Raw genomic sequence first — 23,002 nt, 5'->3', positions numbered from 1 at the left:
AGAATTCAGATAAATTGAATTCCTCAAATGTCTCTCTTCTTCATATTATTAAAATATTATGTAGAGTAGCAGAGGGAGAAAAATGACTCGTGGGAAATAGTTGACTGAGAAATTGTCTTCTGAAAGCCACAAATAAAGTGAATGAGTACTTTGCAAGAGAACTTGAGAAATCCCAGAGGATTGTGTCCTGTGTCAGGTACTTGGGCATTATCTTGAGACAGATTACCTACCCACTGTGTACCCTGCTCTCACCTGTGGCTCATAGAAGCTGTCAGCATTTGATAATAAATAAATAAAATGGGTTCCTCTTACATTTTTATTGTATTCTGTCTCACACTGATCCATAGCACATACCTTTTCTCTCTGTTACAATCTGTCCCACCTTCATTTCCTTCCAATAAATCGAAGGCTTCTGTAAGTTGGATAGAAAAGGAACAGTGGCTGGACCTCTGGTGGGTAAAATAATGCTTTAAGAACTGCATTTGGCCCATGCAGTCCATAAGAAAGGAAGCCAGGGCATTTCTGAAGCAGCACTTTGGAGTCACAGAGCTCTGTACCTGCTAGAATTCTTGGGTAATTTTTGTTCTCTATCTGTTATAAGCATTTTCAGATGTTTAGTAGATCAGATGTCTGCCTTTGCACTGTAAGTAATCCAAATCTGAATTCAGTATTAAGTACATTCCTGGGCTGAAGGAGAACGATGCCACATCTGGGAATAAATTTTCAGTGTCCTGACATCTTTATCAAATACTTTCACGCGCGGTAACTTAAACATGCCAATCACAGTGGCTATGTTGAATCAATTTTTTTATAATTATGTCATCCCAAATGAGATGTTCATGATACTGTGTGATCACAACTCGAATGTTTTTCAGGAGAAAAGGCAACTAATCAGGATGTTGCTAGAAAATTCTGACACGTCTTCATTAGGCGTACAGTAAAACTCCTCTATCTGGAAGGATCAGAGTGAAAAATCATCCCTGATGAGCTTCCACCCTTAATCCAACTGGGTGGAGATGGACATCTCAGAAGTGATTTAGACTAAACAATGACATAACTCCCCAACAGGGAGAGTGTTGCTTTTTCCTTGTATAACAGGATGATGCATTACTGGAACTGCTTCCTTCTGCTGATGGCTGTATCATGTTCTCCCTCCTGCAGGATGGAGAGATGTGGTCCTCCGTTAACTGCACCATCTGTGCTTGTGTGAAAGGCAAGACTGAGTGTCGCAAGAAACAGTGCATTCCAGTCAGCAGCTGCCCTCATGTGAGTGTGTGTCCTTTTCCTCCTGTTTATAAATTGATAGAGCTTTTCAGTAGAAACTTTGGCAGGCTTGGCTTACGCAGGCTTGGGAAAAGGAGAACCATAATGAGACTCCAAGTCCTGGGGCAGAGTGAAATATTCAAACAGGACAGCATGTTTCCCCGTTTCTTCTGCTCTGCTCCAGACATTTCTTTCTGATTCAGTGACTTCTAATCCCAGTTTTACATCAACTAGTGCTCTTTCCTTTCATGCTCGATATAAATATAGCTCTCTCGCTTTACTTGCCTTCATTGGGTATCTTGTGCCATAGGCATGGTGATTTGCTTAATAAGTTTCTGTTTAAAATGTTTGGAGCTGGCTAAATTTACTTACTTGGAAGTATTTCAGTGGAATTTGCTGGCATGCAAGTGTGCTAAGGATTTCAATGTACGTTGCTAAGCTGCTCCTACAGATGGGTGTAGGTGAAGAAAGCGGTAAATACATTTGCATAGTCTCTATATAGGGTTAGTAGACAAATTTGGCGTTGCTGTTAACTGTCCCACAGACTGATGTCCTCAGATTTGCATTCATCTGTGTTTGCAAGGAGAAAGTAGCACATTTGCCCACAGTTGTGTGGCAAATGCAGATACTGCATAAAATGTCATTAGAACACACCTGGAACAAAACCAGCAAAGGCGTAATTCAGTGCTGCCTGCAATTGCTTCCTTCTTTTAAATAGTTTCCTTGAGAGATTTTAGAGACTTTTAGAGATACCAGTGCTGCAGCAACTATCCGCAGATGTGTACGTGTGAGTTTCAGGGTACCTCTACTCTGTGAAGATGAGCAAGTGTGAGCCTAAGCACATTTGTACATCGAGAATGTGGTACTTAACTATGGTCCTGCCATGTAGATGTTACTGAAGCAGGGCAATGAAATCCTGCTAGATTAGAATCACTTCAGAAACGTCTCAAAAGCACCTTATCTGGTAGCCCTCCCAGAGGGAATTACAAAAGGGGAAGTATATTACTTTGTACCTCTAACACTCTTGGGAACTCTGTTATACTTCAGTGTCCACGGTTATCTGCTTGTGTCTCATGTATCTTATTCTGTGCTCAAGAAAGCGAGGCGTGGTGTTACAAAAAATAATAATGGACAGGCTGTTTCACAGTATTTTCAGAAAGAGTTCTTTAGAGCCGTGAATCATAAAAGCACCATGTCATCAGCCGTAATGGACTTCATCATCTGAAGCAGCCTCATATTACTTCCCAACAAAAAAACAAAAAAAACACTTCCTGTTGATTTTGAGTTAAGGCTGATTAAGTAATCTAATACTAATCTTTATGTTTTGAGAGATGGGGGGATGAAGCTATAACATTACATTTGAATGCATTTCATGAATGGGGGGGAAATGAAAATGAGAGGCTAATTTTATGCAGAATCAGTTGGCGCTGTGGTTCATAATGAATATGTTACTACTAATTTCACAGTGCACATCCCAATGATAATGTTCATTATCCAAGGCAGTTTGGGATACTGTGTTTTGCTGCCATGCTACCCTGGTCCTGTCGATTCACCAGAATTATTATTATTATTTATTAAATTTATTAAATTAAAAGTTGGCAAGTCTTTATTGTTCCAGACAGGTTTCCTAGGGAAAACTGAAATGGGTGTTTGGGGGGTGTCAAGTTGCCTGTTTGGTAGCAATGTGACTGTGTAGTGTTAACAATTGGGACCTGCAACAATAGAAAACATTGCAGTGTGGATTGCTTCTCTTCAAAGATGCAGCCAGCCATGATCTCTTGCAAGATACTCCCTTCTATATCCACTCCCCTCTGATTTTCTAGACTCTCCTGATGATGCTCCCTTTTGTGCATGGATGGTGCTATTTTGGCTACATACAGCGCACTGAAAATGATGGTGCAGTCTTAGCTCCATTAACTTTGCTGAGATTTTTCTTTAAAAGTGTTGAGAAACAACACATGTCTGTCAATATGTCTCCTAATTTTGGTACAACTTGTAATTTTTCTGAGTACCCCACCCCCATTTTCCTGGATTAATAATGACTTGATTCAAAATTAGAGCAAGTAGGCCTTCTGTATCCCGATGATGGTTGTGGAGAAGGGCCTTGGAAGAGTGGCAGAGCACATGCCTTGCATGTAGACGGTTTCAAGCTCAATACCTGGAATCTCCAATTAGAAATGGAACATCCTCTGTCGGAAACCCAGAGAAGCGTTGCCAGTCTGTGTAGGAAATACTCAGACATTGTAAGGCAGCTTCCAATGTTCATTGGGCCATTGGATGCACTGGTGTCCAGAGGACTTTGAGCCCGTTGTCTGTACAGGGGACACAACTCTGCTCTGTGCTATTTTAGTAGCTAGGGTCAGGGGTCATCCAGTGTACATGCCAGAAAGGGAGAGTGTACAAGAAGAACTTGGAAACTCCCACACTTGTGCAAGATGAAAAGAACCCCCCCCCCCCAGGCCTAGACGATTCCTTGACTGCTGTGCTTCTTCCTTTTTGGACTCTGGGGAAGGCATGATCCATGTTAGGAGAGGTATCATAGAGTTGGAAGAGACCACAAGGGCCATCCAGTCCAACCCCCTGCCAAGCAGGAAACACCATCAAAGCATTCCTGACTGATGGCTGTCAAGCCTCTGCTTAAAGACCTCCAAAGAAGGAGACTCCACCACACTCCTTGGTAGCAAATTCCACTGTTGAACAGCTCTCACTGTCAGGAAGTTCTTCCTAATGTTTAGGTGGAATCTTCTTTCTTGTAGTTTGAATCCATTGCCCTGTGTCCGTTTCTCTGGAGCAGCAGAAAACAACCTTTCACCCTTCTCTATATGACATCCTTTTATATATTTGAACATGGCTATCATATCACCCCTTAACCTTCTCTTCTCCAGGCTAAACATACCAAGCTCCCTAAGCCGTTCCTCATAAGGTACAGCAAAAGTGGAAGCCCCTGGGGTTATGGGCCCAGTGATTTGATATCCGAAGGGGCTCTGGGACCTGCTGGAAGACTTGAGCCATTTCAGCCTCTTTCTGGACCCACTATGGATAACCAGGCTGGTAGCCAGACGCCTGATACGGACCTGAAAACAGGTCACCAAAATCCTATCCGTCGTCCTTTGCATTCAGCAGCAACTCAAGGCTTAGTATGTGTTGTATGACAATCTTTGGCAAGATTTATTCCGTGGATACATTTTGAGCCTACGAATTTGAGCTTCGCATTTACTCTGAGGCCTGTGTCCCATTCCTAACGTGGACAGTATTGAACTTTTTCGTACACATCTGCTATTTTTACAAACAGAAATAAAAGTTGCTGGTCGTACTCCAGTGCCAAATGAGGCACAAAACAACAGCAGCTGCTGCTGTTGCACAATGGAACACCACCACCACCAAGAAAGAAAGAAATCCTAATTAGTTCTGTCTTTCAAAAGAATATGAAGAATAAAAGGATAGCACTTGATATAAAAATGAAACTCTCATAAAATGAGGGGAAGAATAAAATAGGCTACAAAATTCATAGGTTCTCAAATGTGGTCTGCTTATAAATATTCATGGGCAAAATTGGAATTGCATCTCACAGGCCGCTCCTAAGGGAGCCCTCAGTGCTAACGAACTCTAGCAGCACATGTTAGTAATAATGGGCTTCCTTATTCGACAAGACAAAAACAGACTCTCGTGCCAGCATGGTGGCTCAGGTAACCAGCCATAGCAGGTTGGCTGGCATACCCTAATTTTTCTTGAATTCCTTCCACTTGCAGCTTCCTTGATGGCTGCAGCCCTTTTATAAAAATACTGAGGTAAGATTATCCAGTGCAACGGAGAGGCATTTTTTTTCAGCTACGTACCTCCCAGCCGTGCTATTCTAGTTTGCCCAGTTAAAACCTTTCCCTGCAGATACGGTGATGGGGGGGGGGGGTTGTAGCACCCCCATTAAAAGGGCATGAAGGTGATTTATTACAACAGTTGCTTTATACTGAAGGAAGCAACTCTGAGCAAAATAACAGCACCTTGGCTGGTTTTTTGGGGGCACCAGATTGTGAGTTGGTGTCAAGTATTATGTAGGCATTATGTAGCCCTCCTTATATTCCTACTTTTATAATAGCTTTCCCATCATCTGCTTTTCCTCCAGAGTGGTGCCTCCACAACAACCTTGTGGAGTAGCTTGGGCTGAGGGAGCGGATGACTTAAGATCCAAGGTCACCAAACTTTATGGTTGAGTTGTGGTAGTAAGGCCAGCCCTCTAGCTGCTATATCACAGTGGCTTTGAAGGCAGGTTTTTAATACGAAGGGTTTCAAAACGAAGGCTCAGCCCTGGAAAACAAGTAACATGGTAACGTAGAAGGATGTGCTTGTGAGCATGTGCAGAATGTATTTCATCCTTACAACTCAGCACACTAGAGGTGATTACAAGGAGGTGCTGTGTGCTGAGCTGGTGGTCTTCCAAATGAAGAGGAGAATTTGCAAGTATTTGATTAGAAATCCAGGGAGGGAGGTGGATAATAAAATTATTCCGCGCCGCTTAGAAGAACAACACAAGGATGGCCAAGGGGTTATGTGCTCAGGTGCAAAGGTAAAGCTTCCAGTCAGAGGTCAGCCTGGCATATCTTAGTGCTGTATTTGACCTTTACCAGCTTTTGCTACTTGGAACCTTGATGCTTGAAGGATTGTCTCTTCCCACACCTGTTCCTTGAGGTCAACATCCGATGCCCTTTCTGCAAGTGCCTCTGCCAAATCAGGCATCATGGTGGATGACTGTGTGGGAAAAGTCCCCTCAGTGAGGTCCACCTGCCGACAATTGTGATGTCTTTTCAGCACCAGGCAAATATTTCTCTGTTCCTCCAGGCTTTTTAATTTAACAGGTGGTTTAGGGCAGTTTTAGCTCTGTGAATTTTTATTGTTCTGTTTTGTGTTTTTAATTGATTTAATACCAAGGGGATATGTTCCTCTACTCTCTGTTTTAAAAGTGGTCTTTTTGATACTATAATTATGTTTTATTTGATACAATTTATGGTATTTTTAATTGTAATTGTTTTTTTAATTTTTTTAAAACAAAGTTATTTTTCGTCTTGTATGCTATCCACAAAACATCTGTTATAGGACATCCCGTCTAAAGTGTGTGTGTGTGTGTGTGTGTGTGTGTGTGTATAAAGAACTTATCCCATCTAAGGAAATTGGGAGTGGCTGGGACATATCTGCATTTCCAGGTTCAATTCCTAACAACTCCAGTTGAAAGGATGAAATAGTAGCTATAAAGAGAGAAAGATCTTTCTTTCTTTCTTTCTTTCTTTCTTTCTTTCTTTCTTTCTCTCTCTCTCTCTCTCTCTCTCTCTCTCCTGCAGATGCCTCCTTCATATGCCACATAAACCATAGTTAATAGCTAACCCTGGCTGTGTCCTTCTGGATTGCTTCATTCCTTCCCACTTTTGCGTGGAGAAAAGAAATCATGCTCTCTGGCTTAGTATTATGCCCAAATCAAGGGTTCTGTTGTGTGTAGTTCTCAGCAAACCATAATACATAGCCAGTGGTTGTTCTTGACATGTTAGAGCAAATTATGTATTATGTAATTATGACTTGTTAGAGCAAAACAAATTGCAGCTTCAGGTTTGGACTTCATGCACAGCCACCCAGCCACCAAAGGTTGACTTCTTAATTAGACTCTTAAGCTGGGATCCAAACACCAGCACAACTAGTTCCATGCACCCAGAGGGGCTTTGGCCTTTTGTTGCTTAAGCCACATGGTGAATCACTTGTAAAACCAAGGCAGTTTTGAGAAGCCTTTTTAGGTATGGCACAAGGAGCCTGCTTTATAAAGAAAAAAAGCCAAAAATCCCATGACCTGCCCAAGCCCTTGGAGACACACAAAGGAGCGCTTTGAATCTTCTCCATTCAAGCTAATTCCAATGAAATTAATTAAGCTACTTTTTAAATAAAGATTTTTTACTGGAGCTTAAAAAACAAAAACAAAAACCCCACCATACCACATGCTGTTGTTGTTGTTGTTGTTGTTGTTGTTGTTGTTGTTGTTGTTGTTGTTAAATTTTAGCCACTGTGCTGTGGGTTAAACCACAGAGCCTAGGGCTTGCTGATCAGAAGGTTGGCGGTTCGAATCCCCGCAACAGGGTAAGCTCCCATTGCTCAGTCCCAGCTCCTGCCCACCTAGCCGTTCAAAAGCACGTCAGAGTGCAAGTAGATAAATAGGTACCGCTCCGGCCAGTAACACAAGATGAGCACCGCAACCCCAGAGTCGGGCACGACTGGACCTAATGGTCAGGGGCCCCTTTACCTTTACCTTTTACTCCTGCCAGAGGTTGTTACAAAGGTTTGGCCGCTTCAGCATATCAAATAAAGAACTGAGCCTTGTCTTTATTCGAAAGGGAGGAATAATTTACAGATTCAGGTGAGATTAAAATGGCATTTGACTCTCCACTAAGCCACAGGAAAACGTCTTCTATCCTCAAAACATACACTGAAACTGCAAGCAACAGAGCTCAAATTTTAAAGCACATTTATCTTGTCAAAGAATTCTGGGCAGTGTAGTTTCTTCAGGGTTGGCTTGGAATTGTAATTCTGTGAAGGGTAAACTGCCTTGCCCAGAATTCTTTGAGGGGGGAAATGTGCTTCAAATTTGCTTTAAAGGTATAGTGTTTTCACAGCCTCTGGTGATGGAGTTAGGTTCTCCCCCCCCCCCCTTGCTGGATTAGAGTCTAAAACGTCAGTTTTTAAAATACATTATAGGCAAATTGGATCCATGAAGTGACTTAGCTTCAATTAAGGTGGTCAAGTTCCATCTGTTTCACTATAAGCACTGACACAGAATCCAGACCACACAAAAGGAAATGATACAACTCAGGTTTGTTTGTTTGTTTTTTTAAAATAAAAAGCGAAGGAAATGCTCATGAGGCTTCCATTCCACAATTGGAAGCAATTGCTACAAGACTTTAGCTACAAACAGGGGATATTGTTACCATTCAAAAATGGCTGCCTGAAACCAAAACTCCAATTTCTCTCCTTATGGTAGAACCTTCGATCCCCTATGCTTGCAGAAATTGGCTGGTGACCCCATGTGGCAAAATACCTGCATTAAAAAGTCTTCGTACGTGTCTGAGTGAGTCTCCCTCTCACGCTATGATCTTTACCCTCTTTCCCCAATATTCTAATAATCAAACTTCAACACTCCCCATTGTTCTTTAGACCTTCCCCCACTCCTTTTTGGACTTCCAAATTCTGCCAACTCTCCATGGCCTTTCTTATTGCAGTTCAAATTTCAACCTGTCAGTGTTTGATCTTGACGCGACTTGCAATTTCCACCCTTTGCTCTATTTTTACCTGCAAGCATAAGGCACGCAACACTCTGCATAGCCTTAGAGCTAGAGCTTTGCTTGTGGAAAAAGCTCTGTTTATTATATCACACCAGCTCGACCAGGCCTTCACTACTATTCTTCTATAGGTATTCTTCTATAGGTATCACAAAGCACTGACCCACTATATTAAGAGTGTGCAAGCCAGCTCCAAATAGACTTTCTTTACCTGCTACTTTCTTCAACACGCTTGAAGTGCTCTGTAGACCTCAAAACACCTTCACCCTGTCCTGACTTGGTGGCGGCTGGAGGAAGTTCTGGATCATTGTAGCTACTGATGCTAATTTCGTTTCTTTTAAGTGACAATCATGGAGTATGTTTTAGATCAGCACCAATAGTCAATGTGCCTCTTTGGGCTGTCTTTCCCTTACCATTTTCCTTTGCAAAAGTGTTTAACTTTGCTTTTCTTCTGTGTTACCTTGAAGCCTGTGTAAATTGTTCACTAGTTGACTGCTGAATGCTAAAGAAACATGTTTCAAGGCAACTAATATGACCCTAGTATGTATGGTATATAATAATCTGAATATACTTCATTGAGTATTTTTAAATTATTATTATTTTTAATACTAACCAAGCTTATTTTTGATTCTGCTACCCCAATATGGAAGTTTTTCTGTCTTTCAATTGGGAGCCACTGTAGTCTTAGCTGATGTTTTTATATATGAGCATGACGTTAACAGACATTATGAAAACAATAGAACCATAGAATTGTGGATTTGGAAATAAAAATGAGGATCATCTAGTGCACCCCCCATACACACACAGTGCAGGAATAGACATGACCTTTTAGAAAGCAAAAAACAAATAAATTGTGTTTTTTAAATGGATAGTGCAATTTGTGAATTTGGGCCCATTGTGCCAAAAATCAGATGAAGTCACACCAAACTCATGTTTTGGTCTGTCAACTTGATTCAGAGTGGCACCTGGCATCCAAATGTCAGTCAAGACCCCCCCCCCCCATCTTGGGAAACCCTTGTGCTGAGTTCAGTAACAATATCTGGAGTGGCAGTTGAACCTATGGGTGAACTCATGCCAAAGTTACATTTCAGTCTGCCATCTTGATTCAAACTGGCTATGGTAGTTTGGCATTGATATCTTGAAAGGAGGCTGAATCTGTGTCAAGAAATGTGTGAAGTTGTGCCAAAGTGATCTTTCAGTCTTCCTTCTTGATCCAGAATCATAGCTGTCAACTTTCCCTTTTTTGCAGGAAATTCCCTTATTCCAGCACCGTTTCCCATTGCAAAAAAAGGGAAAGTTGACAGCTATGGCCATTTCCCAATGGAAAAAAGGAAGGTTGACAGCTCTGTCCAGAATGGCACCTGGCAGCCAAACAGTGACAGAGTCTGCCACCTTCATCTCAGGAAATCTTGTGCTGGGTTTGGCAACAATATCTTGAAAGGGAGACAAACCTACCACAAAATATGGGTATAGCCCTCACCTTGGGAAGCATCATGCCAAGTTTGGAGACGTTACCTTGAGAGGTGTCCAAGCTTATAGAGAACAACAACAAACAAACGGACAAATTGCTTTCCAAAATATATAGTAGATCGGTTGCAGATTTGTATACAGTACAGATACATAGCTGCAGAAGGAAAGTTTTGAATGGCTTATGAAGCAGAAGTCAAGGTACCAAGTTCTCTGCTTTCCACATTTTTCTATACTTTCAAAAGGTAACCATTGCTCCAAATGTGTTCCCCCCCCCATCACCATTAAATATTGTTTATATTTATCCCATTTAGGGAAAGATCCTCAACCGAAAAGGATGCTGTCCCATTTGCACTGAAAGTGAGTAAGTTCATTCTTCACATTTTTTTCAACAAGTTTTTGAACTCTTCCACACACAACTGCTGTCTTGAGTGTTACTCCTGGCCTAGTCCATTTGCCATCATTGGGAGATTCTTGCCTAGCCTATTGAGCCAGAGGTTGACACCAGTTCCTTGGTTTCACAGCTACCGTCGCCAGATGATTAGCAAGTAGTCTGCTTTCTCACAAAAGACAACCCTTGACAACAAGCCCAGACGCTGAAGAAATAGTCTGGAACTAGGAGTCAATAACTCTAACTTCTTGGATTGGGGTTTGATGTTTCATAATATTCCTGGGGAAATGAGAGAGACCCAGGTTCATTTGCGAAGGTGTGAATGTATATTATTGGAAAGGGCAATAGTCTACTTTCTCCAAAGAAAGCAAGTGCTAAATGCTAAGTCTCTCCAACGTGATTTATAAGGCAGCACGGAGGTACAATTTAAAGGCTGGTAAAAACAAAATATGGTGTATGGGAAATATGTTGGAGTAGAGAAGAATATACAAAAGAGAAAAGGAAAAGGGAACAGCCCATAAACATCGAAAAGGGAAGAATTCCTTGGACACCACCCTGGAAATAGGTTATGATTGACAGTGGCTTGAATTACAGCAGGTGAATATTTCTAAAAATATTCACCTGGACTATCCTTTCAATCACAGCTAGTCCATTAATTGGACATAGATTTAAACAGTGTACAGTGCAATTTATAGTTGCAAAATACCAGAATGATAATGAGAGAAACTTCACTGAATGATTTTCCACATAATTTAATGCAGCTTGTAGTTTTCCTGGGCTATAATGAAAATATTTATAGATGGAAAGTCAGTGGGATTAAACACTGAGTATAGGAGTTGCTCTTTCTGAAATACTTTAACTGAATTTTGAAAGAACTATGTTTTAAATCTTGGTGGTGTGTATTTTTGGTTGAATTAAGAACAATTAACTTAAATTGTTGCATGATGCTCCCTGGTGCATTATATAAACAAGAGCCCTGAACATGTGAGAAACCAGAGGCAATGTGCCTTTACCACCAAGCAGTGGGCACATCATTGTAAAATAACAGCAGAGATATGCCAAGTGGTGCAGTAGCTTCATTAGGAACAAATTGTACTTGTAGCCGTGGGAAAGTGACTCATCTGAGGCGTTGCGGAATAAAATGGCCTGCCTTGTGTTTCTGTGCTGATGCCCACTGAAATCAATACAAGCTTTTCCAGTGACAGTGGGAGGGTTCAGAACACAATAGCCGACTTTACCACTGAGTTTTTGTCTAATGGAATGATGAAGACTCTCCTTCTCCTTATTCTTGGAAGTCAGCAAGGCCTGACAAGGTGCCCAAATAAAATGGCCTTTCCAGAATGGTGGGTTGTCTCTCTCTGTGGTTCAGGGCAGTAGCACTTGGAATAATAACAAGGAGATAATAATGTTTTATGCAGGTTATGCCCTCAGGCAAGGTGGGTAAATAGGAAGTTGGATCCTAAACAAAACATCCTAAAGAAAATGGGTCCCTTGGCCTATGGCACACGACTAACTGCAGCCAGCTGATCCCACCAGAAAGCAAAAAAATACTTTGTTGATTATTATTATTATTACAGTGGTGCCCCGCAAGACGAAATTAATTTGTTCTGCGAGTGCTGTCGTCTAGCGAAAATTTCGTCTTGCAAAGCACAGACGGGGGAAGTGAGGTTTGACGGGGGGGGGGACGCGAAAATTTTTCATCTTGCGAGTCGTGCCCATAGGGAAATTTGTCTTGCGAGTCACCCTTTCGCTAATGAATGCCTTTCGTTTAGCGAGGCATTCGTCTAGCAAGGCATTCGTTTTGCGAGGTACCACTGTATTCATTTTTCTTTTACATCCTATTGTTTTGTGGTGTTCTTGTTGACAAATCAAAGTTTTAGTGGCCTAGCAGCAGATACCTCTGATAACCTTGTGCCCCACAAGGAGAATTAATAGAGACATGTTTCCCTTGCCTCTCTCCCAACAGAAGTCATCACACAGGGCAACCAGAGCAGTATCTGTGCCAAAACTGGGCCTAAAACGCAATTGAAATGAATCTTCACCCAATAAACATGTAAATTGCAGATGAGCAAAACATATATGCATCTTTAAATTCCAGATACAACTTCCTGGGGGGCCTTGCCCATTCCGGACAGACATACATGGGTGTTTACAGATACTTGTACAACTGTATAAGTTATTCCTGTCAGTGCATGTGCACCAAGTGTGAAGCTGTCCTTAGTACAGGGCGGGCCAAAAGTTCTTGACTCAAGTTCGCTGTCATCATTCACAATATTAGTAAAGAAAAGTAATCCTTTTATCTGACTCCACTATTTGTTCCAACTATGTTTTGTGTCAGTTAAGCGTACTCATAGAATCTGTTGTGATGAAATTCATTGATTCAACTGTATACCTACTTTTGAGCCACCCTGTATAAATGTGTTGAGACACATTGCTGGGTTGTTGTTTTTGTACGCAATTCAGCTTCATTCTGCCTGTGATATTCCTAGCTTTCAAATTAATGTTTGCCCCCCCATTTGATTTAAGGATCTGCAGCTTGCTTTGATGCTGAAGCCTAATTCACATTTTGGCCAACTGTCTCCTGCGTTTCATTATTGGTTTTTGAAAAGCCAAGTCCCGTTGAGTTATGTATGTGTGAACAAATTACTCTCCATTCTGTTTTTTAATGTCATAGTTTTACTCAGAAAGCATCCAAATCCCTCTTAGTTATGGTTTATATAATATTTTCCTTGGCTGCTGTAAATTAGCTGCAAGCCCTGCCTCAAGAGTCTGTTACATCTGGACACTTTGGAATTAACTTGACTCTTCTGGTGTTCTGGCCCATCTTTCCTCCGCTGCCTTTTGCACAGATTGTGCGAGAGTCTTGAATTCCAGTGCTCCCTGCATGCAAGAGGGCCATCCTCCTAATATGGTCATTTCTTTTTTTTGTGTTGTGGCATGTGGGTTATTAGATACCATGAAAACAGTCCAAGAATCCTTCAGAACTCTTTCCAATAGCTAAGTAATTTAGAGTATCAACTCACCGCATCATGAGCTCCTAAACTGAGACTGCCAAGTCCAGGGACAAGTAAACTGTATGATCTTGATTTGGGATAGTGAGTGCTGGGGATGTGAAGTAAATGGCCACTTACTGCATGTCGGTGCATATGTTGGTATACAGCTTGGCCCCATGCCTTGTAAATCTGGAAAGGGGTATTTGTTTAGTGAAGTAAATGGAGCACAGAGGATATTTTGACAGCAAAACCGAACACATGCATTTTAAAGTCACATTCATCTGAAGGGGAGAGAATTAAGCATGTGATTCACTCTTTCAAATCAGTGAGACTTAAAAGTGCTTAAGCTCCTTCAGCATTGAGTAACTGGGGACAGACACTTCACACCAGCGATGAAGGGAAAGACTTCCTGACCCCAGAAGCTCTACCCAGAAAGATTGGAACCTAATCATCATTTCCACTTGAAATTAAGCACTGCTTCTTCCTGATTCCTATGTCCATCCATCCCCTGATGAAAGTTTGGTCACACTCTGAAGTTTCCTTTTGCTGTAAAGGTCCACAGGACAGGACGCCACACAGTGAGGGGTGAGGTAGTCCAGCCCACTTCATGTCTGGGACAGATTGACTCAATGTGTGGCCAGATGGAGGAGCAGAGGAAACGCTCAGAGCAACAACATCAGGAGGAGGAGGGCAGGTGCCCTCAGAAACCATACTATACAGTCGTACCTGGGCTCCCAAACGCCTTGGGAGTCAAACGTTCTGGCTCCCGAACGATCGAAAACCGGAAGTGAGTGTTCCGGTTTTCGAACATTTTTTTGGAAGCTGAACGTCTTACGCGGCTTCCGTGATTGCTTCCGGCGCGCCTGCGCAATTGGAAATCAGTCGGAATCCGCGCCTTGGTTTCCAAACATTTTGGAAGTCGAACGGATTTCCGGAATGGATTCTGTTCAGCTTCTGAGGTTCAAGTGTATAGCAGTAAAGACTGAGAAGAGTTGAGGTTTCAGTGCTGCTTCTGTTGATTTTTCCAATTGAATTTTTAGCACTTTGATTCAGTTGCTTCCACTTTTCTGATTTTGAGACTGTCACTTGTAATTTGATTATGGTGATTTATTGGTGTTAAATGTATCAGACAAACAAATGCCAGGACTTTCCTATGAATTATTTCTTCACCGCTCCAATTCATACAATCAGTTCATTTGGGACATCATAAATTGTTTTTGGTTTTTTTAAGCAGTTCTGGCAGTAATTATTTGAGAGTCTAGGCTACAATCCAGTACAGAATTAAGCATGCTTAAAAGTCCATCTATTTCAGTGGGATCTTCAAATGCACTTAATTCTGTGCTGGGCTGTGGCTTTAATAGATTCCATTGCCTTGAATTTCTTCTCTTCCAAAGAATAGCAATGTTTAATGCAGATTGCACAGCAGCAGTTGCCTTTTCCTTTATTATGTGGCAATGCAGAACTTCTCCTTTACCTGTGTGATGAAACTAACTACACATGGAATGATGCATATAGTGTTAGCTGTCAGTCCTGAATCTTCTACCATTCATTGGACGACACTCAAATTCTAGGATTATGGAAGAGGGAGAAAACCTTCCCTCCAAACAGTCATGTATATTGCCAGAGCTGCAATATACAATTCATGGATTCTACCTCCACTTACCATTTTCTATAGCTGCAACGGTATACTGGGGATCCTACAGACTGTGGGTACTGATAATCTATATCAATCCAGGACTTCTATGTTCTACCAGTTAAGGGCCATTTCATGACTGCAATGCTAGGTTTCTCACTGAGTGTACCCTTGAAAGAAAATGCATGGTTTTCATGTCTCATTTCACGTGTTTGTCTCATTCACACACACACACACATTTTTTAGATATATGCCTAAGTCACATTGTTTATGAAGTGGCCCAAAATGCTGAAAGGCCATTTGCATTCATTTAATACCTGCTTTTCCCAACATAAAATTTGGTCTTGATGGTGCTTTTGTTTCTCACTCACCTGCAGAGCCCGGAGTTTGCACTGTATTTGGAGACCCCCACTACAACACTTTTGACGGACGGACATTTAACTTTCAGGGAACATGTCAGTACGTTTTGACAAAAGACTGCTCCTCCTCTACCCCGCCCTTCCAGGTGCTGGTGAAGAACGATGCCCGACGGACTCGCTCTTTCTCCTGGACAAAATCTGTAGACCTTGTGCTGGGCAGCAGTACCATCAGCCTCCACCAGCACCTCACAGTGAAGTGGAACGGGACACGGATATCCCTACCTTACGATACGCCACACTTTCACATCGACTTGGAAGGCTACCTCTTGAAAGTGACAACCAAAGCAGGTGGGGCTACATGAGTGCCCTGGTTCTCAGGGCGGAGTAGTAACACAAGTGTGACATGTAGCATATGGATGCTTTTGGTTTGTTTTGGCTCTATAAGCTCTGGTAACTACAAAGGTGGTATTTACATTACATCACATTAGAGTTGTATCCCATTATTTCAGTATAGAAGTAACACCCAAGGCAGCTAGCAACATATAAAATACAATGAAATAATAATAAACAATTTAAACCAAAAGCGAGAGGATGCAGGAGATGGACAGATCTCCCTATTTCCCTTCCATGCCAGTTTTGTATGTGATCAGTTTTAGGTTTGTTCTGTCCCTGTTCTGGATATTTTTTTGTGGAGAGGGGAATTCACCCACACACAAAAAACCATATTTAAATTGGACACATTGATCCCTAAAGTATGCATTTTCCATGCATTCTTCCCCCAAAATACAAATTTGTGCTTTTCAGTGCCTTCCCCCTAAAATAAGCATTTTTGCATGTTTCCCCCCGTAAAATAATCATTTGTGTGTGTTTTTTCAAAAACTGAATGTATCATAGAATTCAGAGAAATGCAAAATCCAATAGATTACTGTATTCCAAGTCACATATAATTTGGACAAGCAAGGAAAGCTTTAAAATGCAGACTTGAAAAAAATTATCCTCCATCCTTATATAAAACATCAGAACCAGCATAAGAATGAAGCTGTGCTCTTCATGCATGCCTCAGGAAAAATTCTTAGATAATTTCCTGGGCTCACCTTTTTTAAAAGAATTAAATTTATCAGGATCTGACAAAAGTGCCTATCCACCTCTGATGAACCAATCCATGTCTTACAATGCTACAATACACAGGCAAAGTTTGTGTAAAATGAACCAGGGAAGCTTTTGCCAACACAAGGTTTCCCTTTCCCATCCCCATCAAATTAATTTGAATTATCAGAAAAATTCTACTTGACGCTCCTCCACCTGGCATCAAGGCTTACAGGTGTTTAAACTGGGGATTCCAGAGTATTGGTTGCTTAGTTAATGGACATGGACAATAAACACAGAATTGACTGCTTTGCCATTGTGGAGTTTGGTTCTTATAAAATGACAGTAACTTTGCCAAGTGAACCTTAGGATTATCATCACAGCCCCGAAAAGCTTCTGAAGCAGCCCCACGACACAGTTTGAAAACAACTGATCTCAGCTGTAGTTACGGCAAAAACAGAGATCATGCATAAGCAAGCACTGTGCCAAAGGTGCTTGTAGAGTAGGGAATGAGTTCAGTAAAACATGTCCAACCCAAACAAACTCAGTAAAACAAAACAAATCCAGAAGGCTTTAGCAAGCTCACCAGCCAACATGGCCTGCATGAAAGTTGCTTGCTGAACCAAAAACTGGTGTGATATTGAACCCCAAGTGTGCAAGGAAAGCTGTTTGCTGTGCCTCCCTGAACTGTGGTGTTCTTGCGTAACATCTGTCTGGGTTTGCTTTCTGCCTAAATGAATTGCTTTTGCAACTGGATTCAGTCTTTTGTGTGCATGTGCATCTTGCATCATTCAGACCTGAAGCATGATTTAATTGGGAAATGGAGAACATCTGGTAGCTACTTTAAAGAAAACAGGTAAATGGGATGGCACAGAAATCTGAGGTTGCTGAATCCTAAAATTTCAAGATGCTCGACTATGTTTTATTAAATAAGTTTTATTTTTATTTTTCAAAGTTTAATCTATGGGTGTCAAATTGAAATGAATTTGAATTTGGTGGGCCAAAGCTCCACCCACCAGATGGTTGGAAAGAACATCTGTTCATGAACAACAATTCCAGCCTCCTTTTCCAAAAAGCAGCCTGAAATGCCTGCTTGGGGGCAGATCTACTCATAAGGAAGGAGGCTGATCTTACAAGGCTCCTTCCAACTCTATGATTATAAGTACCCCGGGCTGCTTCTTTTCAATACGTGGTGCCTACTTGTCAGACGCGGGTGGCGCTGTGGGTTAAACCACAGAGCCTAGGGCTTGCTGATCAGAAGGTCAGCTGTTCGAATCCCCGCGACAGGGTGAGCTCCTGTTGCTTGGTCCCAGCTCCTGCCCACCTAGCAGTTTGAAAGCACGTCAACGTGCAAGTAGATAAATAAGTACTGCTCCGGCAGGAAGGTAAACAGCGTTTCTGTGCGTTGCTCTGGTTCCCCAGAAGCGGCTTAGTCATGCCGGCCACATGACCCGGAAGCTGTACGCCGGCTCCCTCGGCCAGTAACGCGAGATGAGCGCCGCAACCCCAGAGTCGGACATAACTGGACCTAATGGTCACGGGTCCCTTTACCTTTACCTTACTTGCCAGACTAAGGCAGCAACTTTCCACATGATCTAGGAGGCTGGATTGACTTATTCAAAAGCAGCTTTGAATTCCTTGACAAAAAGTGGGGTGTATTTTAAAAATAAATAAATAGATATATAACCACCCCTTGTTCATCTCTTCCTCTCATTCCTCTGCCCCAGCCACTTTTAGGAACACAGGAAGCTGCCTTATACTGTGTCTGACCATTGGTGCATCTTGCTTTGTAATGTCTACACTGAGTGGCAGGGGCTTTTCAGGGTTCTAGTCAGGTTGTCTCTCCCATCCTTACCTGGAGGTACCAGGGATTTAACCTGGGAGCTTCTGCATGCAAAGCAATGCTTGACCATTGACCTACAACCCTTCTCACAGCAGCAGCAGCAGCAAACATATCTAGGAATCCTGGCAGAATATGAAATGACTGGGAGTAAGTGGCAGGTGGGGAAATGGTTAAACACCACCTCATTCCTCTCCCCCATAAATCATGCCACCTGCACTCCTCTAAGTGCTTTTTAAAAAGATATATGGCAGATATCCTGGTTCCCATACCTTGGCCTTCCACAGTTGATCATTTATATTGCCTCCTTTAACCAAAGGATTGATGTGAAGCATAGTCAACATCTAGAAAGCATTTAAAGGCTATCACAGCATATCCTGCTGAGCCAAGAACTCATACACCTGCTTCTTTGTCCCCTACAAAATAAAACTTCAGCTCTGGGCTTGTTCATCAGAGTCGCAAGATGGGGGGGGGAGAGAATGTTTGTGGCTGTCTGTGGAATGCTCACAAGAGGAGCATTATTCATAAGCTCTAATTAAAAGCATCTTGAGCGTCTCTCTTCACTGCCAGCTGAGTTATGAAATTCCACTGAATTCCTGAGAACCATTCTGGAAGCTTTAAATTGACTAAATTGTGATTCTCTTGTTATTCCGGTTGTCTCTTCTCTCAGCTCAGTAAACTACAGCAAGCATCATTGTCTTGGTTTTGGCAGAGACTGGGCAAACATGGCATGTAATGGTTCACTCAGTAGTGTGTAATTGAAGCATATTACCATCCAGATAATTCCCTCTTTAACTAGAAGGGCTCATATTCCTCACAGTAAATTGCACGTCTAATATTTTGCTCCTAATATTAGTGGCTGCACAAGAGCACACAGGCTTAGACTGGGATGTTGCAATACTGGGATAGATAGATGCAAAGTCTGCCTCAGTATAAAACATGTTGGCACGTTCAAGCCATTTTGAGTTCATATATTAAGAAAAGTACTGTGAAATATTGGCTATTCAGGGTGTCAGGCACAGGTGTTTCCCAGATCTTTTTTGAAAAACTAGAGATGAACAGATAAGCTAACAGTATTTCCATTCTGAGCCAGTTTTGCACAAATTTATGCATATGTACATTCTGTCATGATTCTGCATTTTTTAAAATAAATAAATAAACAATATTTTATCTCAATGCATATTTAACCAAACTTAAAACCATGAAGAGACCTGGTCTGAACAAAGACATTGGATTCTTATCTCATTATACATGACAAAGCTATCTTTAGCCATCTCACCCCTTGCCTTTTCCTGTAAGCCCAATCGTTAACGGTCATCAACAGATTTTCCACACCTGTCAGCCAATCACCCATTCCCACCACCCTTCTGTGTAATATCCCTCCCTGGCATTTCCATTTTAAAAGATCTCGGACTAGAACAGATCTCTGCCTGAAATCCCCCAAACTGGTGCCATCCAGATTAGCCAGCACTAGGCTTGATAGACCAATGATCCAGTTCAATATATAAGGTAGCCTCACGTGTTCATATACTGTATGTACACTGATATGGGTTAGCTACTTTCCTTCTTGCTTTCTTTTTTAGGCCTGGAAATTTCTTGGGATGGAGACAGCTTTGTGGAAGTCATGGCTCCACCACATCTTAAGGGCAGGCTCTGTGGCCTATGTGGCAACTACAATGGACACAAGAGAGATGACCTGATCGGAGGCGACGGGAATTTTAAGTTTGATGTGGATGACTTTGCCGAGTCGTGGCGCGTGGAGTCAAATGAATTCTGTACTCGCCCTCCAAAGAAACAGTTTCCAGAACTGTGCCAAGGAACAGTGAGAGTAAAACTCCGCGCCCATCGGGAATGCCAGAAACTCAAAGCATGGGATTTTCAGACGTGCCACTCAACTGTGGACTACACTACATTTTATCGGTAAGCTTAGCAAAGCAGGAACCTGCTGAAAATCCACTGGAAATAAAAAAGAGGTTGAGGGAACAGGGTTACACAAGTAGTTAGTAAAGAATGGTAACTATGCTATGTAAGACACCTTAAGGCAAAAGAAAGGGGTAATTTCAGTCAACAGTGGGCCAAAGTGTAGGCACCTCATGTCAGTTTTCAAATGCTGTTGAGGCATATAGGACTGAAATTGCAGCCATGCAAATAAGTGTTATTAGTCTCCCACTTTATGTCACATTTACTGCTTGTTATTTTGGTGTAGACAAGGAATATACGTATGATTGCCATAAAGAGTGTTATGACTGCACAAAGTGCGTTGCACTTCTGGATGCTAAAGGGCACCTGTGGAAATTCATGTGTGCTATTACTCCTTAATGGCTTACCCCCAAACAAGCCTTGACGAAGGCTTCACAGATACTGCCAACAGCATGGGAGTTGCTTGCACATGATGTGATCCCACCTGTGAATAGCATGATCATATAGACTTTCCCCCACCTACATAGCTTCTCCCCAAGCAGTTGGAATTCCATTGAATGGAAAGTGCATAATTTGGGTGGTTGGCCTCACTCAGGTAATCACATTATCCACACAAAGACCACTGCACCATGGGTTCACAACACACAGAAGCAACTCTTAAGCTTCAGACTGTGACAGTGCAGAAGACTGGAGAGCTGAAATATGTGCAAAGGATGAGATTAATACCACAATATATTATATACTGAACCTGAAGCAATGCCCTTAGTGAAGTTGTTGTTGTTCAGTCGTTCAGTCGTGTCCGACTCTTCGTGACCCCATGGACCAGAGCACGCCAGGCACGCCTATCCTTCACTGCCTCTCGCAATTTGGCCAAACTCATGTTAGTAGCTTCGAGAACACTGTCCAACCATCTCATCCTCTGTCGTCCCCTTCTCCTTGTGCCCTCCATCTTTCCCAACATCAGGGTCTTTTCTAGGGAGTCTTCTCTTCTCATGAGGTGGCCAAAGTACTGGAGCCTCAACTTCAGGATCTGTCCTTCTAGTGAGCACTCAGGGCTGAAGTATAATACAAAAAAAGAAGAAAGGGTATTTTGTGGCACTTGTGGTACTTTGTTTTCCTCTGTTGTGCTAGATCAACAAAGAGCATTAGGAGTGCTTATGCAAGGGAGAACTGTTGCCTGTATTCCAGCAATAGTTTAATTTTACTTCTGCCATTTTTCACAGGTAAGTGATGAAAACTGGAAATGAGGACCAGGTACGGAGGAATCAGGCTTTATTTCATCAAGCACAGCATCTGCTCTTTTCTTTTCGTAATAGGGAGTTCCCCCTATTTCCTCTTCTTAAGGTTCTTATGATTAATTTAGTGTACTAAATTTCTTGACACCAAGAACAAAAGTGATTTATACCTTGGCAAAGGCAGATACCAAACATCACAGCAAAAAAATGATGTGCAAAGGTTACCGTAGCTAGTTTCCTCTTTCCACAATAGAAAATAAAATTACACGTAGCCAGAGTTTTTGTAAAGGTTATGTCTTCTGAAGATTAGGTGATTTACTTCAAACAGCACACTATTACTAAACCATTTATGACTTTAAAAACAAAAATCCAGGCCCTGCTTGATCAGAAGAAGGTCCATCTTACCTAGCATCCTGTTATCCACAGTCAGTGCCGTATTTACGTATAAGCTAAACAAGCTATAGCTTAGCGCCCCGTTCTCTTGGGCCCCCAAAAAAAGATTAAAGGGGAAAAAACAATGGGATGTACATTTCCAAAATATAAGATAAAAAACAAATAAAATAAAACCTACATACAGCAACAGTGTTTTGTGTTGTTTAGGCTCCTATGATGTAAGTAATGGGGCCCCGCCTGTTAGCCTGCTCCCTAAAATATCACTGGTTTGCTCCTTTCTATATAGAGGGTGCCTACATTCTGCATGTGCAAATGGCTTTAGATACCTATTAGGTCCATAAATTACCATATAGCATATATTCAACAAAAAAGTGACAATTTGTTGTTGACAAAGGACAGCTGGACATATAAAGGGCCCCATTACCTTCAGTAGCTTAGGGCCTCATCAAACGTAAATCTGGCCCTGTCCGCTGTGGTCAGCCAAATGCCAATTTATCTGATCCCTTAAAAAAACAAAACATTAAACTTATATATATAAGCTGTCTACATAGCTGATCAGCTGATCACCACTAAATTTGTTACAAATTCCAAAGTACTTCCTTTTTGCCTGTCCTCAATCTCTTGCCATGCAGCTTTGTTAGATAACTCTGGTTCTAGAATTATGAATTTCACTGGCAGGTGAGGCGGGGTTGGGAGAAAAGGAAAACCCACTACAAGCTCTGGCGGTTTGAAAAGGACGTTGGACAAATTCCTGGAGGATATGGCTCTCAATGACCAGGATCAGACACACCATACCTCTGAATACCAGACACTGGGGAACAACAGTGAGGGGGGGGACTGTGGAGTTCCAATCCTGATTGTGGGTTTCCCATAGGCATCTGTAGGGAGCTGGTTGCTGGACTGGACAGGCCTTTAGGCTGATATTTAAGTTCTTAAGGTGTGTTCATATGTCGTCCACTACGTGAAAATATATTTTGTTTTGTTTCTGAATCTACAGTGAAACAGTTAACTAATATTTGTTTATTTATTAAAAAAAAAATCTTGGCCACCCTCTAAGGTCCCAGGGTGGGTTGCAGCATTGCAGCAATTTATTATATGTTATTATTATCATCATC

The 23,002-nt window shown here is 41.9% G+C and overlaps 1 protein-coding gene across 1 annotated transcript in view; it reads left to right on the top strand.

Annotated features, from left to right (window-relative positions):
• BMPER (BMP binding endothelial regulator) overlaps positions 1 to 23,002 on the top strand; it is a 158,436-nt gene that overhangs the window by 91,191 nt on the left and 44,243 nt on the right. Inside the window, exons 10-13 of the mRNA XM_033165204.1 lie at positions 1,162 to 1,266; positions 10,352 to 10,397; positions 15,432 to 15,761; positions 19,923 to 20,259. Coding sequence (XP_033021095.1) covers positions 1,162 to 1,266; positions 10,352 to 10,397; positions 15,432 to 15,761; positions 19,923 to 20,259 — 818 coding nt within the window. The remainder of the gene's footprint in view (positions 1 to 1,161; positions 1,267 to 10,351; positions 10,398 to 15,431; positions 15,762 to 19,922; positions 20,260 to 23,002) is intronic.

The sequence above is a fragment of the Lacerta agilis genome, chromosome 12 (assembly GCF_009819535.1).
Source record: "Lacerta agilis isolate rLacAgi1 chromosome 12, rLacAgi1.pri, whole genome shotgun sequence".
In the NCBI taxonomy this organism is placed as follows: Eukaryota; Metazoa; Chordata; class Lepidosauria; order Squamata; family Lacertidae; genus Lacerta; species Lacerta agilis.
Note: the sequence above shows the minus strand (reverse complement) of the source record. Positions and strands in the feature narration are given on the sequence as shown.